At 46.3% G+C, this 16424-nt stretch overlaps 1 protein-coding gene across 1 annotated transcript; it reads right to left on the reverse strand.

Annotated features, from left to right (window-relative positions):
* Positions 1-2775: 2775 nt before the first annotated feature.
* Positions 2776-7029, reverse strand: CFL2 (cofilin 2). The gene is made up of 4 exons (XM_042814952.1): positions 6956-7029; positions 5413-5720; positions 5250-5326; positions 2776-5158 (listed from the first exon to the last, which is right to left on the reverse strand). Exons 1-4 carry the CDS (start codon positions 6956-6958, stop codon positions 5046-5048), a joined length of 501 nt encoding a protein of 166 aa, XP_042670886.1. The 5' UTR covers positions 6959-7029; the 3' UTR covers positions 2776-5045.
* Between the last annotated feature and the right edge of the window lie 9395 nt (positions 7030-16424).

Below are 16424 nucleotides of genomic sequence, written 5' to 3' on the forward strand. Positions count from 1 at the left end.
TCTCGCATCAGCCTTAATAGAAGGTCAGAGATGAAAGCCATGCTGCCAGTAAAAGGAAGCAGACACAAATAAGGCTCTCTAAACCGGTTCTCAAAATCACATCTCTTTTTCAAGCCCATGTATACCCTGCAGCTGTGCTCGCCAGAGAGTAACTGATGCTTTTAACTTTCTGCATAATAGAAAAGCTTTTGAGCAGCATAATATTACAGCATTTGCTTTCTCTAAATAAGATCTGTACAATCACAGGCAAGTGAGGAAAAATAGGTACTAAAAGGTACAAGCGGAGATTGTTTGTACAGCTTTACAGAAGATGGTGGGCAGATGGCAGGGATTTGCAGTGACACAGCTGTTTTTAAAAATAAAGAAGTGGGAGAGGAGAGGCATGATTGCAGCCACACACGTTCCTAACCCTGGTCACACAAGAATAAAAAATTAACCTAACACTGGGAAACAGCTTGCGTGGGTTTTTTCCTTACCATTTGAATTGACACTCAGAAACTTTTAAAGACAATTAGCACCTTCAATTCCTTCTCCAATCATTAGTTTTCTAAGAAACTATTAAGCCAATCTGACAGTAGAAATGCTAACCCACAATGGGGCACTGAAAAGGCAGCGTCAAAATTACTTTCAGCACAGTGCAGCAAATTTTTGCTGTAAGTGCTACGATATAGAAAGACAGTTATAACATGAAATAAACACTGTGAGTGATGTTATCAGTTGGAATATTGCAGCTATCAAAGGCTTTGACTTTTCACTGCAGTGTATTGGCAGAAGTCAGAAGTACAGTAAACAGCAGTATATGTGAGTTAAATAGAACATCCAACAACAGATATGAGAATAGGTAAAAAAAATCTTCCATTTCTAACTAAGCAGTAATGTATATAAAATTAATTATGAATCTAAGAGAACTTTCACTGACCATTAATGCTTATTTTCATATATATCCCGTAAACAACCGCAACAGAAAGCTTGTGTCAGGTGAGTGCTAAAAAAATTGCTAAATCACTGAGTAAAATTAAGTCTTTACCAGGTAATCTCATGAAGCTGCTTCTCGACTAGTTATTGAGATTTGTTCACAAGATTGACTCCTCTCCATTTAAGCTACTCCTAGATATAAGAAAATTTCCATTAACAGTAGAGATACCACTGTCAATTTTCATCACTGTGTGTGTGCTTCACAGTCACCTCTTCTATATTTCAAGAACCCACTTTCTCTAAAGTATTAAAACAGACTTGTCAGCAGAGTTTTTACTAACTTCAAAAACAAACAAAAAAATTTTCTGAAGATACAACCCAAGATCCAATACAGAGAAAAAGGCTATTCAGCATCTATCCACCAAGTATTTCTTTACACTTACGTTTTGCTATAGCTGGTTGCTGTACTGAGTGAGCTGCAGGTGAAATCCGTCACAAAAATGCCTGGTACGACGCATTTACTCCACAATGTGCCCTTCTTCATTGCTTGAATTACTCCCAATCCAAAGACAACAGCTAAACCAATTAGCGTAGCCTAGAACACAAAACTCACTCACATCTGGTGACATTTAAATTAATTTTATTTATACCAGGTTTTCAAAATCAGAAATATTTTAAAGAAATTCAATACTTAAAGACAGGTGCTACATTGATGATCCTTCATCCACCATTAGTGCCATGTTTTCACTCTACAATCGTTAACTCTCCACCACAAACTAAGGGGAACTTACAAGTTTATGAAAATAGGCAGACATGAAAATTTGGTTTATACTGGAATTGGCATAAGAGAGTAAAACTTGTTATCAGCTTGTGGCAATTTGACTTACGCTGTAGTACGCTGCGGGTTCGGAGGGAATTACACAGCAGAGAGAGACTCTTCTGCTCGGAGAAATGGACTCTGGGTTTTTACTGACCATACTCAAAGCTTGCTTAAGGAGCTGACTGGGAATGATTCTTACACTGAAGTCCTTACAAATTTAAACTTTGCATTTCCAAAATAGCCACAATCACAAACATCACCTACTCACCCCAGTTGGGGGCTTGATTTCCTTTGTCAGAGAAATCAGGCCTGTATGTCTATACCTTTTCCAGGATTTACCAAATCAAAACAAAACAACCGCTGGTTTTGAACTATCTCTTAGAAGAAAAATGCCATTTCTGCGCATGCTACGCTCATGAAAATTTTATTTAATGTTGATCAATAAAGTAACTGAAGCCAAGATACCCAAAAGTCATGTCTACATCGAGATACACAGAAGATATTCAACTTGAGAGGATTTTTCTCTACTCCTCGATCACAATGAGGCCCTCACCATTTTGCATAATGACAGAAAACAACAGCTGACAAACCATTTTGGAGCAGATGCCAGCTGTCTCTCATCTGTTTTATAATTCAAGCAGTAACAGTTCTGTAGCACTTTATTGTTTGTTTCTTTTTTTTAAAAAAAAGCAAGCCATGTGAATTGGACCTCGCATCCGTCAGTCATTTCAAGAACTAACTGAAGGCAGGCTGATCCTTTCTGATCCAAAACTTGGTTTGGTAGCTTTGAATCTTACATAAATACAGTTTGTGCTTCAATTTTAGATCTACTTGGACTGAGTGTATATACATATAAGCTAGTTTAAAAAAAAAAATAATAATAATATTCAGTTCAGAAGCCACAGACATCTTTCCAGACTGTTTGCAGGAGAGACAAACATTAAATTTAAACACAGTACTGCTTAAAAAAAAAAAAAAAAACCAAAAAAAAAACAAACAACAACAACAAAAAAAAAACAACAAAACTTTACTGTCTAGAATGAGATTCAAATTGTTTATTAAAATTTAACATTTTCAGTTTTGGCTTTTTTTTCTAAAGAAACCACTTATACCTTGTGAAAATCAGTTAAAATGATTATTTCATTATGCTGAACTCAAGTCAAACATAAAGAACGAAGTAGATTTTTACATTAAACTGGGCTTTGCACGCAATGTGAGTAATCAGAAATAAAAGACTAATTTGAGGAATAAAAAGGTGTTGCTTTTTAAGTAGACAACATGCATACCATCAGTTATTTCTCAGCCTTAAAAGATTCCTGAAAGGAGAATTTTGTGGAACAAAACCAAGACTCATTGATACACTTAGTAAGTCAGTGGTTGTCATGCCTTTTTAGTTAAATTCTAGTTGAGTTTAGCCTATGGAGAACAGCCAACACAATGAGGCGTGCAAGTCGTAAAGACAACCAGAAGCCTGAAATAAAGTCTTAAAGTTCTACAGGACAAGAAAGCCTAAACACAGTATCTTTATTTATTCAAACTTTAAAAAAAAAAGTTGATGATTATTTGCTTCTTGTTACAAAAAAGGGGGCTATGAATTGAAAGTCAAGGGCCAATATCTAAGAGCTCCTCAGCTCTACTCCACCAACTTTTTAAAATAAGGTAATGATAAAGAGCATTCCTTCCGGCAGCACGTACATTTCAGCTGTGACTGGCTGCCTAACAGAGTGCCTTTACACATACCAGCAGAATCATGTCCAGTTTTGCCATTTGTGGATAACGATGACAAGATACAAAAGCATGTGTTTGCCATAAATAGCTCTGGCTAGCGGAGGATTGCTCACACAGAGCAGATCAAATTCTCTATAAGGAGAGCATTATCTGGCTCTCAGCCAAAACATGTCCCCAGTGCAAGCCTCAGTAGTGGCAAACACTTTCCAGTTCTATTTACATAGAAGTTAACAAGCAGAACAGTTCATCGAGGATACTTCTTGTACCGAGTCAGTGCTAACTGTAATAACGCTTAAGAAGCAAAAACTTCACCAACCTGTATCCCGCATTACACATAACCGTCTTTACACACCATCTTATCGAAACAGAGAGCTGCAAGATACCATGTAAGGTTTTACTCCGACATGTAGAACTTTAAGAGCATTCAGGTACGAAACACACTGCATGGTTAATTCCTCAGTACTTGTGAGTTTCTGACACAAGTGTTTCACGGAATCTAATAGTCTCTAGCAGCAGCAGCTGCTTTTACGGTAAACTAGGAATAGGTCCTTTACCAAACGATCGGAATAGCGCCACGAAGTATTGTAAAGCCGTGCCTAAATCACGATTAGGAATGAAAAACTTGCACTAGTTATGATGAGATTAATGATTGTTTATCTTTACAATACTTTCCACAGAAGTTATTTGAAATATGCTTAAATTAAACATACTTAAAAACTATATTTTCCAATGAAAACAAGGCAACATTCTGTAATAAGCCACAAGTTTTATTGCAACGTGGCCAGTTTTTGATCTCAGAAACAATGTTCCATTTAAGGCTCTTTTTAATACAGAAATTGCCATCATGACCAATGTTTTACAAAACTTTAGTGTTTCAAGACTCACATGGTAAACAGATAACCTCTACTCCTGTTCAGTAGTGTACATTCAATGGAAAACAAAAGGCATCGTAACAGCTACTTCATTTATAAAGATATGCATGTAACAGGAATGAAACTGAGGTACTACAATAATTTGATGACACAGCTACAGCAACTGAATTGGCATTCCTTTGGGGGGGAGGGGCGGGTCAAACATATTACAAAAAAGTGCTTTAAATGCATAGTGTTGTGTGCTGCCATGTCACAAAAATAGGCTTGTCAAGGCAGGTGAGGTGTATGAATGCACAAGAGCCTCATGGAACTGCAATCAAGTGCAACTGTAAGTAATACTGTATAGAGTCTACCATCCCACCAGTGGACAATACTTTCAAGGCATTCAATTAGCTTACCCTTTGCTGTCTGCTAGACTATTCACATTAACTATCACATTCATTGTACATGTGGCAAGGAATGCATGCAGCGTCAGTTTTGGCTAAGAGTATGACGTGAAAGCATTCCTTGGATCCTACATAAAACTACCAGGATTAAACAGTCTAATGGCAATCACTGGTAGACTGCTTAACAATGACATCTCCTTCAGGGGCAGAAGGGAAGGGACTTATTTTTGAGGAGGGAAGGAGAAAGGGAGACTAATACTATTCCAATTGAACGAGCTGCAGAAATGGAAGCTCCTTAGATCCAGATGGCACTTGTCTGTCTTTTTATAAGGGTTTTCCTTCAAGTGAAACTACCACGTTGCCTCCCAGTTTCTCTCCGAGTGTTGAACGGTCCTTAATATCATCCAAACCATTTACTTGCCACTCATGTTTAATACCTGAAAGACAGATGGATAACGGGGTATTTGTGAGAACCTCAGCGTCTGAACAGTATTGGGACTCACAACCAAGACACTTTTAGGTCCATACCTGTAAATTTCTTTTTAATGGCATCTTTAGAGCTTGCGTAGATCATCTTGCTTTTTAAAGGTGCACTTTCAGGAGCCCTTTAAAGGAGGAAAAACAGTTATTCAACCAACCAGTGTTAAGTCACGCATATTTGAATTTAACTGCAAGCTTTGCTTCTACACACCAGAATATAAATACCAGGTCTTCCTTCTTAGATTCCTTTGTCTCATATGTGGCATCGTACAAAGCATATCGGCAATCATTCAATGGTAGCAACTTCACAAAGGCTGTATAGGGGTCCTCCACAGTATCTCCAATGTCACCGACCAGTATCTGCTTTGCCTCCTCTACAATTATTTGCTTTTTGTCATCACTTAAGCAGAAGAGAACAGCTTTCTTTCTTTTTTTAATCTCTTCTGGGGTTGAAGATTTTCTTACTTTCATGTCATTAAAAACCTTTATGACTTCATCATTCACTGTTACTCCAGAAGCCTGTAAAATGAGATCAAAGGAATAATTTAAACAGCAAAAATTAACATTCGCTAAGCAACGCAACAGCCCACAGCAACAGATAAAGAACTCCACCTGCCCCTGTAGCAATAAAAACACTGTGCTCAATCTGAGCGCACTGCGAGGTTGGTCGTGTTTGCAGGACTGGTGCAGAGGACATAAAGGAGGTGAAAACCTTGTCCACACAGCATCGCTTTAATTCCAGGCTTCTAGACGACCGCACACCCGCACTGCTCCCACACTTTTCCATTACCTGATCGTGCACCCGGGGGTGGGGAGGGAGCTGGACGCGGGAGTTTGTAGATTGGGGCCAGGGTGGGTTTCTGTGATGGAACAAACGCTACGGCAGTGGTTTGCAGCCAGCACTGTCATGACTCTCATTTTGCTGGGTGATGTAAGGCTCCACAAGCAGGAGAGATGCTTTCTGCATTGTGTCAGCCCCGACACTGCGCTTTAACAACTCCCCAATTCTATTTCGCACCGCCACTGTTCTCCAATCGCTATTTCTTCCCGAGCAAAGCGGGGTTACAACGCGTGCGGCTCCTGTAACGCTACCAAGCCGTCAGACCCCAAACCCATAGCAGTAAGAAAACAAAACGCTGACGGGGCGAGCGGGCAGCTCACGGTGAAAAACAAACCCGCGGAACAGTCACTCCCGAGCCAGAGAGCACATCCGCAGCGTCCTTGCATTCAGAGCAACCCCTGCATCTGGGCCCGAGCGCTGGGTGCGGGCAGGTGCACGGGGCGGCGGCTTTGTCCCGAGGAGCCGAGACCGCCGCCGCGCTTTGTTCGCCGCCCGCCCGGCCGCAGCGCGTCGCATCCCCGCCCGGCCCCGCCACCGCGGCCCCGCCGCGATCCCGCTCGGCCCGGCCTGGCCTCGTCGGCTGCGGCAGCGCCCCCGGCCCGGCGGGACACAGCCCTCCGGGAGCTCCCTCCCCGCTGCCCGCCCGGCCTCGGCGCGCAGGCACACGGACGCACGAACGGACGCCGCCTGGGCGGCCGCGGGGAAAGTCGCCCCCGCCGCCCGCCGCCGGCCCTCGGTCCCGCCGCCCGCTGCCGCCCCGGGGCCGCTCCCACCGCCCCTTCCCCCCGCACCGGGCTAAAATTAGACTAAAATGGCCGCCGGAGGCCGCGGGGTCTGAGCGCGCTGCGCCGGGCCCGCTCGGCCTCACGGCCCCGGGCCGCCTCCCCGCCCGGTCGCGCCGCACCGCCCTTACCATGGCGCCAGGTCCGGGGCGGCGGCGGCTGCCTGCGGTGCGGGGCTGCTGCACGCAGGAGAGCGCTGCGCTGCGCTGGGGGCGAGGCGGGCGGGGACTCGGGCCGGGCGGGGGATGAGCCGCGGCGGCCGGGGAGGGCCGGTCACATGGGCAGCTCCGCCACCACGTGCCATCGGCCCGGCCCGGCCCGGCCCGCCCCGCCCGGCTCTCGGCGCCCGCAGCCGGGGCCCGCCGGGCCGCCCCCCGCGGGGAAGGGCCCAGAGGCGGCGGGAGGAAGCCATGCTTCCCCTTCTAGCCCGACTGCCCGCGCCTCCGTTTACTCGCGCGCCTCCGCCCCCGCCCGCAGCCCCGCGCGCTGCCTGGCCGGCCCCTGTGCTGGCGAGGCCCTGCCGAGTGGGCGGCCCGGTGAGGCAGTCTGGACGCGGCCTTCTCTCGCCGCCTGGCTCCCCCCGGGGCCCGCCCTGCCGCCCGTTCGCTGCCGTAATGTGGACATCAAGTACCGAGACGTATGGCCGCGCCGCCCGGCAGGGTCACGGTGGCGGCCGGGCTCCTGGAGGCTGAGCGCAGCCGCTGCCCCGCACTGCGGCTCGTTCCGAGCGGCCGCTCTCAGCGCAGGTACTCTGTGCCGCTCGGCAGTCACTGTCCCTCGCATCGCTGCCGTGCCCGACGTGGCCCGGGGCTGGGCTCTGTGCACGCCACGCAAGGGGCATGTGTTATTGATGCCGTTTGCCGTCTCCTTATTCCACTCTGAATGGGAGTTGTGCTGCAGCTGTGGCTGTGGTCTGTCTGTGAGCACTGATCTGGGTGGCCTGGCACGGGGACAGCACCTCCTGGCAGCACAGAGAGGTGTCTGAAAGAACCGCTGATACGGCGGGGCAGGGCGCAGCGTGCAAGGGTGAAGGAGTAGTATTAAAAGATAGGAAGGTGGCTTCTAGGAAAACAAGAAGGAACGGCCCTCCTGGGAGCGTGCCACTTGTCTGTGTTGGGTCAGGCAGGAGTCAGGCACGGCACACCAGACATGGACCTTTGTGTCTCCAGCACAGCAAGGTGAGGGGACGATGCGGCTCTTAACCCATGAGCTGTTGTGTGGCAGCCCAGTGCTCTTGGGCAGGCAGGATCCACCCAGCAGTGTGCATGAGCACCCAGCTCCCCAAAGCATCTGAGCTGCTAATGGTGTCTCAGTGCACCAAACTGGTATATGTATGTGTACAGATGGGTATGTTCATACAGTGCTGTGTGATGTGTAGGTTTCCCCCCCCCTTTCTCCACTACCACATGCCATCATGTTGACATGATGTGTCACATCCTGCCCTCTCTGATTTCAGTGTTCAGACCTGAATCAAACTCAGTGAGATCCAAAATGTGGCCCATCAGCCTTAAGGCCACTGCCCTATAGATGCACTATGGCTCCAGCCCCTCACATCCCTGCAGTCCCTGCCAACACAGAGCCAAAGACGGCAGCTCTGCTGCCACTTTGTTCCAGCCGACGGCCACTCCTTTGTTTGTGCTGCCAGCAGCGTCAGACCCAGGAAGAGGGCTGGTACTGCATAATTGCATTTTGTGTAATCCATAACACAATTCAGTTTTCAAATACAACACGTGCTTTTGATCATATAAGTAATTAGGTAGGATAGGTGAAAATTTATGGGAAATAACAGCACAGCTCCTAAAATGGATAATTCTCCAGATGCAGTTTTATGGTTGACTTACAACAATGTAAGTCCAATGAGACCATCTCTTCAGCCCCATTTTAGGATGTCTCCCGCACAGCTTTTCAGGCTTTGGTGAATTCCAGCTGCTCAGCATGGCTTGGTGAATCACAAACCCATTTGAGACACCGTAGTGTGTCAGTATTCGTGGCACGTGCCCTTCTGTGTCCTTGCTCCCAATGCCAGGAGGCCACTGGGAAAACAGCAGGAAGGGATTCATAGCATTTGAAAATGGATTTAGTCAGGCACGTATGCAGCACATCCTGCATTGCCACTAAATCCCAACACTGCTGTGGCCTCAGCTGGCCACTCCTACACTTGTACAAACCCACCAAAGTTCCCCTGTCTTATGCCTCCACAGGACACCTTCCCCACTTGAACAGAGCCCCACTATCCCACACTGAGGCACAGACAGCAAGGGGTGGAAGTCGCCGGTCCCAAAGCCACACAGCTGGGCTGAGGCTCCAAGGATGACAAGTCAAAATCAGGAATGACTCACCTCCTGCTCACTGCCATGGAAACTGAATAATGAAGCACAGTGCTCATTGTTCTGCTCACCTCATCAGGTGCCTAACTTAGGCCTCCAGGCTGGTGGGTGCTGCCCCAGGGCCCTGACTATACCTGGAAGTCACCAGAGTGCTGAAAGGGATTAAAGAGGGGATATTCTGCGACTTTATAGAAATCTATGATAAACAAGTTTATGCCTTCATAGAAATCAATGAGAGATAAACAAGCTTAACAGTCACAGAGGTCAGAAGTAGACAGATGGGCTTCTCATTTTCAAGAAAATGAGTGTTGTACTCCTGATAACAGCTAGCAGAACAGAAACTTGTGATGGAGTCCAGTGGTGACCTTGGGAGGTTACAGAAATGACTGATAACCAGCCAAAAACAATAATAACAAGAAGAAAAAAAACACGTATTGCAGGAGCACACTGGGACAAAGCTGCTATTCCTCTGGTCCCCACGTTGGGTCTGGCAGCATGCAGGAAGCATCAGGTTTCACTGCCCAGGTGCCACAAGGCCTACATCCCACCAGGCCCTACCGAAATAGCCCTGCAATGCAGTGACATGCTGTGCTGAGCACACGCCTCTGTGGAAACCTCCATGTCCCCCTCACCCTCTGTGGACAGAGGCAGTGACTCATGGTGAAGCAGAAGGCACTGCTCATTTGGGTTCCGCTCCTGGGTGCTCATTGGCATGAAATAATCATAATGAATAGAGCTGCCTTCTGCATTCAGGCTCTCTTAAATCAGAGCCCTTTGCTTTTGCGCTCTCTGCTCCTCTTGTGTCACTGAGCTCAGCAGTGCCATTCCAGCCAATTTCCTGCAGAGGTGAGGCCAGCACCGGGCCTCGTCCATGTCCCTGCTATCACCTGGGCTGCTCCTTTGCCCCATAACTCAACTTCTGAGCTTGTCTGAGTTAAATGTGGCAGAAGGATAGAGGTCACAAAAGTAATTAAGATCCTTAATTAAGTGATTAAGCTTCATAAAATAATTCATTCGAGATAGAAGAAAGTGGGGCTATACGCCTACAGGTTCAGCTCAGAGACCTGTTGAGTTCTGCTGTCAGACTTCAGATCCCTTTGGATGCTGACAACCCACCTTCACGAAGAGAGCTGTAAACAGAAGGCAGAGAAACTTGTGTGGGTGTTTGCTGGAGTAACAGAAAGTCTCAGCACTCAGTTGAAGTCAGTGCAAAGTTCAGTCCGTTCTGGCGCGCTGGCTGCAGTAGCTGATGCTCTCAGAGGCAGCTGCTCTCTTGGGGCCTAAATCCTGCTGGTGGGTCATGGCCCCAGGCTCCCACTGGCCAGCCAGTGGCCCATAGGCAGGACAGATTTAATAAAAATGGGTTGCCCTGTAGTGACATCATTTCATGCCACTACATGTGACAATGTTTAAATATATCAAAGAAGGAAATGAAAAATCCTCCTTCGAAACTAATGGCAGAAAAATGGTAAACAAAACCAAAAAAGTCACCCAAAATCTAATACAAAGGGAAACTTTGCTCAGCACTATTCATGAATATATACAAGATAAAAAATGATTTCTAAGTAATTACCACATGTTCTACATTCACACAGCCTTGCACATTTACAGTGCTAAGAGAAGTAACTTCTGTTTATCCCAGTAGCCTTCATAAGTGCCCATATGCCTGACAAAACGCATTTTTCCCAGGAGTAATTTCTTCCCACATCTCTCTTCCTGCTGCCTCTTGTTCACAGTTGAGACAAATTCACAACGCAGTCCCAGGTAAGGAAGGATTTGTTCGATCATTCATTGGCTGTGTATCAATTATTCAACACTGACACCATTACCATCTTTACTTGTTTGTTTGTTTTTAAGAAAACCTTCATTCCGTGGTAAAGATTACTTTTTTTTTTTTTTTTTTTTTTTTTTTCCCCACTTATACTACTTGTAGCATTTGTATTGCAGTGCCTGCAAGCTCTCTATTGCAATTATTAACAAAGTCTCCCCACCCAATGGGCACTGTGTCTCCATTCCGTGAGCTGCTGAGGTCACTCATGAAGCTGTGCCACTCTCAGCAGCAGGGCAGGGGGCTTGGTGCCCCTGCCACACTTTGAGCTGCAGAGTATCCTGCCTCTATAGCAAGGAAATGCAGCTCGTTGCAACCGTTGCTTATTGAAACTTCAATTTCAAGCAAACAGTGAGGTCAGACTTTCCTTCTCATAGCAACTTCTGATAATACCAGCTCTGGGGAGTTTGCTGCTCTAACAGTGCTGCATTGAATAGGCACATACATATCTGTACACAGAGCGAAGCAGAACCCTGGCTATGTAGTAGATATGGATGTGTGTGCTAAATCCCCTCTAAAGATTGGAAATGTGAAAAGCAGCATCATTTTCTGGAAGACACAGTCGGTGCTGCGCTTCACAGAATAATGCTTATTGCAGTGACATGGCAAGAAAGGAGCCAGAGTGACCTTTGGAAAACAAAGTGTATAGATCTGACCCATACGCTGTGTGGTTACACAGGGGAAAAGCTGCCAGACTGCTTTGAAAGTATAGACAGTAATGCGAAGCAAAATATAGATTTTATTTCATTTTTCCTAATCAAATGGAAGTCCAAACGTTCTTCAAGCAGCCAAAAAGCAACAGTGCAATTTGCTGGATGACTGGTCAGCTGGAAAACCTCTTTTGGATAATCCATTCCCTTTCTTATTCTTGTTTCATATACATAACTTTTTCCTACAAAATGAGCTAATGGCACGGTCACCTAACATGTTTAAATTTCTCAAGCTGAAAGAATGCCAGCTGTGAAAACTGAAGGAGGAAAAGCCAAATTGTTTTCTGGCACTGCCAGCTCATTTTTGGCTGGAGAACCCTGCTTTGGGTCTGAAGAGCATTGCTCTCTCCCGTTGTGCCAGCAGTAGAAGTGTGCTGCACAGAGAAGTGTAAGGCAAGGGAAGTCCAGGTCTGGAGCCCCCAGAACAAGACAGAGCTGTTGGGGAGGGTGCAGAGGAGAGCCATGAAGATGATCAGGGGACTGGAGCACCTCCCCTACGAAGACAGGGAGCTGGGCTTGTTCAGCCTGGAGAAGAGAAGGCTGTGAGGTGACCTCATTGCTGCCTTTCAGTACCTAAAGGGAGCCTACAAACAGGAGGGGAATCAGCTCTTTGAAAGGGTAGATAACAGCAGAACAAGTTGAAATGGTTTGAAGTAGAGGGAGGGAAGATTTTGGTTGGATGTCAGGGGAAAGTTCTTTACAGAGAGAGTGGTGAGGTGCTGGAACATGCTGCCCAGAGAGGTTGTGAATGCCTCGTCCCTAGAGGTGTTTAAGGCCAGATTGGATGGGGCCTTGAGCAGCTTGGTCTGGTATTAAATGGGGAGGTTGGTGGCCCTGCCTGTGACAGGGGGTTGGAGATTCATGATCCTTGAGGTCCTTCCAACTCTGGCCATTCTGTGATTCTGTGGAAGTTATGTCGGGATCTGCTCTTTCTGCGCATTTCCCCAGCCCACAGCAGCCATTCTCAGCTGCAGAGGAATCCAGCGGCCCCAGGCTCCTTCCTGTCACTATTCAAGGACACACACATGAGTAACACAGAGGAGATGCCATTAATAATTCCGCTGCTTTCTGTCAGGAGCTTCCAGAGGAGCTGTAAAGTTGGGATGCCTGAGGTTAGCAGGGATGTTAATCAACTCATCGGTCCCAAGAGGTACTTCTCCAGTAGCAATTTCACCCTTCACTAAACTCTTCGGTTTTATGGCTAAAATCCCCCTGCTTTTCCACAAGAAAGTTGTCCATCACAACAGGAGCTGTTCAGCAGAATACTGCCATGCGCCTGGCTCATGTGTCTCCTGCTGCTGTAAGGTCTGCCGCCAAGCACATCACTCACTGACATTTTGCAATTTGCACTTCTTCTGCTGTGTCTTACACAGGTCCAGCCCTTATGCTGCCAGTCTTGAACTACTTTTCTCTCCAAGTTTAGGAAATCAAATCCTGCTCTTACACTGGATTTTCTATGGATTTGCCACAGCATGGGAGCAGATTTCTTTTTCATAACAGTGTTCTGTTTTCTTACTTTTCAGTACCGTGGCTCAGCAATTGCTTCTTCACTTGTTTAGCATACAAAACTTAGTATACAAATGTCGTAGTACTTAGACAAAGGAGCTCAAAGGACTTGCTTAGGGTTCTTGTTCAGGACAGACAGAGCAGCTCCTCTCAGCAGAGGAGTTGCTACAACTGGAAGTGGGGGTTTCTTGGCTGGCTTCAGGCTGATCCTTAGAGAACAACTGCCAGCAGCTGGGATGTGGGCAGACATCCCAGCAGATTGCACAGCATAAGCTGGTGCACCTCTGGGAAGAGGCGGCAACAATTTAAGAATCCTTTTTCCTCCTGGACAGAGGCATGCAAACCTTCAAAACATTTGGGCTGGTTAGCACGTAAGGAACACAATGCACATTTGCTATGCTCCTGTTTACAAAAGGGTCCAAAGGAGGGCCCCAGAGACAACACGGGCTGCTGGTGGGACAGAGGACTCTCTTCCAGTGGCTGGATATGCACAGAGCAGGATGCACACAGCCCATACATACTGCAAACACTAATCCCAAATCTTGCAGCCTGGGCCCAGTTCTGCTGAGCTGAAGATGACATCTCACTTCTGTGTACTTCTCCTCCTGCTGTAGTTGGGGATAAAGCCCTTGAAGTTATCATCACATCCATGACTTGTAGGCTCACCTTAAGGAGACATCATTGCAACACAAAAAACATTCACCAGGAAAGGAATAAATCCAGCCCAGGAGTTGAGGAAGCCATCGCAAAAGTGCCAGGACAGGGGAGATTAAATTTCATGGCCCGTTGAGATTGGAAGTTGTAAAAGTCCAACAAAAAGCGAGTGATATTTTTCTTCTGTTTCGACATCGTTAAAATTGCTCCAGACAGACCTAGAACTCAGTTTGCAGCATTGCATCCAGATGTAAGGAAATTATATTGTTTGATGAAAGCTGAATCAAGGGACTGGTTCTTAGGAATCTCTTAAAAACAAAGATGGACACGTTATAGAAACAAGAGAAGCACAAGCTAAGTAACCAAGAGATGCGTGAGGTAACCTACTTGTGTCTGTCCCCACCATTGCAAGACCCCTCACAAAGCATTAAGACCGGTCAATCTTGCATTTGAAAACCAATATGCTTTTGTTTCTCAGAGAGCAATCTAAAAATAAAATATTAACTAAGCATAACATGCTAAATACATGAGCTGAGATCACTTGCTGGTGGATGAGAATGGGCTTTAGGATAGCTGGGGCACAGGAATATTTATAACTGCAGCCGGATCCCTGAACCTGTCGGTCACTGTGAAAGTGTCCTCCTATGACAGCAGGACTCGAGCAGTGCCAGGACTGCAGAGCCCAGCATGTGACTGATGGCAGGATCTAGGCAGGAATGCTCATGAAAAGGAACTATCATGTCCTGATCCCACAGGCAAAGCCACATACAAATTCAGAACCCAAACACCTCAGCATCCTGCATCGCATTTCTGGCGTTTCCCAGGAGCCAAGCGACAGTACGACTGCTCTCTTTAAAGTCCTTTCCTCTCCACACTAATTTGTTCTGTAAGGTGCCTGCAGAAGAAAAATAGAAAAACACGTAGGTTATTATTATACGTGCTCTCGTGGGAGTCAATCTAGGAGACAGTTTATAAAGTCTAAATAAACTCGTAAACTAAGAATCGCAAACAACACTCAAGCTTGACTGTATTAAAATCAAGCTATCAAAGTGTGAATACCCTCTGCAACTTTGTTACAAGTCACAAGGGAAATTATACCTCCAGCACCCCATTTTCCATTCCTCCATGTGCTTCAGGCAGTACCCAGCCCTGAGATCCCAGCACTGCACACTGTGGCTGCCGGGCAATTAATGTGTGCTGGCACTGTGCCACTGAGGTTTGAGGATAAAGACAGTACCAGTGCTTCAGAGAACATGCTGTAATGTAATGTCCTCAGAGCAAACTTGGCCCAATTAAACAGCTGGATGCATTCTGCAAACAGTAGGAGGGCAGGGTGCTGTACTCACGGCCGGTAGCACACGTGGCCTAGCTCCAGGCAGCCCTGCTACTCGCTTGCCTCGTAAGTATCAGAAAACCACTTTCTTTCCTTCCACAGAAAAATAATTGCAGAGGCACAAATTAAAAAAAAAAAAAAAAAAAAAGGAAAAAAAAACCCCAGCAATTTTCCAGAAAAGAAGCACTACAAAAGCCTAGAGAGGGATATATTAAAGCAGAGAGACAAGCCCAAAGTCAGCATCTGTGTACTTTTTGGAAAGCATAATCTGTCTGTGGTCTTCTGCCACTGAAAACACTTCAGTTACATTTCATGGTGGCATTTAATACTTCAGTGTACTCCAAGTATTACAAAGCATGGGTTTGGAAAAGCATCCATCTGCCAGAACATGGCTCTGATCATCTACTCACAGGTGCCTCACCCCAAGCAATCAGATTTATCTGAGCACTTACCAAAAGAATAAGAATGAGAAACTTTATTGGTAACTGGAGATTCTCCAAGAGGACTTTTTACTCAGGCCTTGTATTGGACATGCAATTGAGCACATCAGTGGACATGTGCTGTGGAGGCCCCAGCCCAAGCCCCTGGCAGCAGATTGAGCTACCTTACCTCCATCACAGCCTTCCAGCACTGCTGAAGGTTTCCAGGAGCTCAGCTGCCACCAGATGAATCTGTCAGAGGGCACAGCAGCTGAGGAGATGACTTGCTGACAGAGGCCAAGGCACAACAGCTTTGCTTTGTCGTGCTGCTCACGCACAGCAAAGTATGAGCAGCCAGCATCTGAAGGCAGAGCTCTAAAAACAAGTCTTTTCCTTCTGACCTAGACCTGCTTGTGTGGAAAGGGCAGCTTCCAACAGCAGCAGTAACTGGACACCAGTGATTGTCTCCTGAATCCCTGACCACCATCTGCAGTGACCAGAAACAGAGAGAGTTACTAAGGAAACACAGAGATTTCCTGGAGGAGACATTATTTGGAGCTGAAACCCAATTCCTCCAAAGGAACTGGTCCCATGGTTATGAAAGATGTACAAAAAGCATCAGAAGAAAGTGCCAAGTGAAATTCCCAGCTCTGTGTTGAAAGAAAGGGGCAGAAGAAGGGAAGAGAGACAGAATCTGCACAGCAGGAAGAGTTGCTGTTAAGTTTTTTGATACCTGCTGGGCTACAATATACTAGTGCTACTGAGAAGGGAAAAGCTTTCACTATAGATTTAGTCAGAATTCGGCTTCTGAAAGCGGCTATCT

The sequence above is a fragment of the Centrocercus urophasianus genome, unplaced genomic scaffold (assembly GCF_019232065.1).
Source record: "Centrocercus urophasianus isolate 14NV4802_14NV808 unplaced genomic scaffold, USGS_Curo_1.0 seq_14, whole genome shotgun sequence".
In the NCBI taxonomy this organism is placed as follows: domain Eukaryota; kingdom Metazoa; phylum Chordata; class Aves; order Galliformes; family Phasianidae; genus Centrocercus; species Centrocercus urophasianus.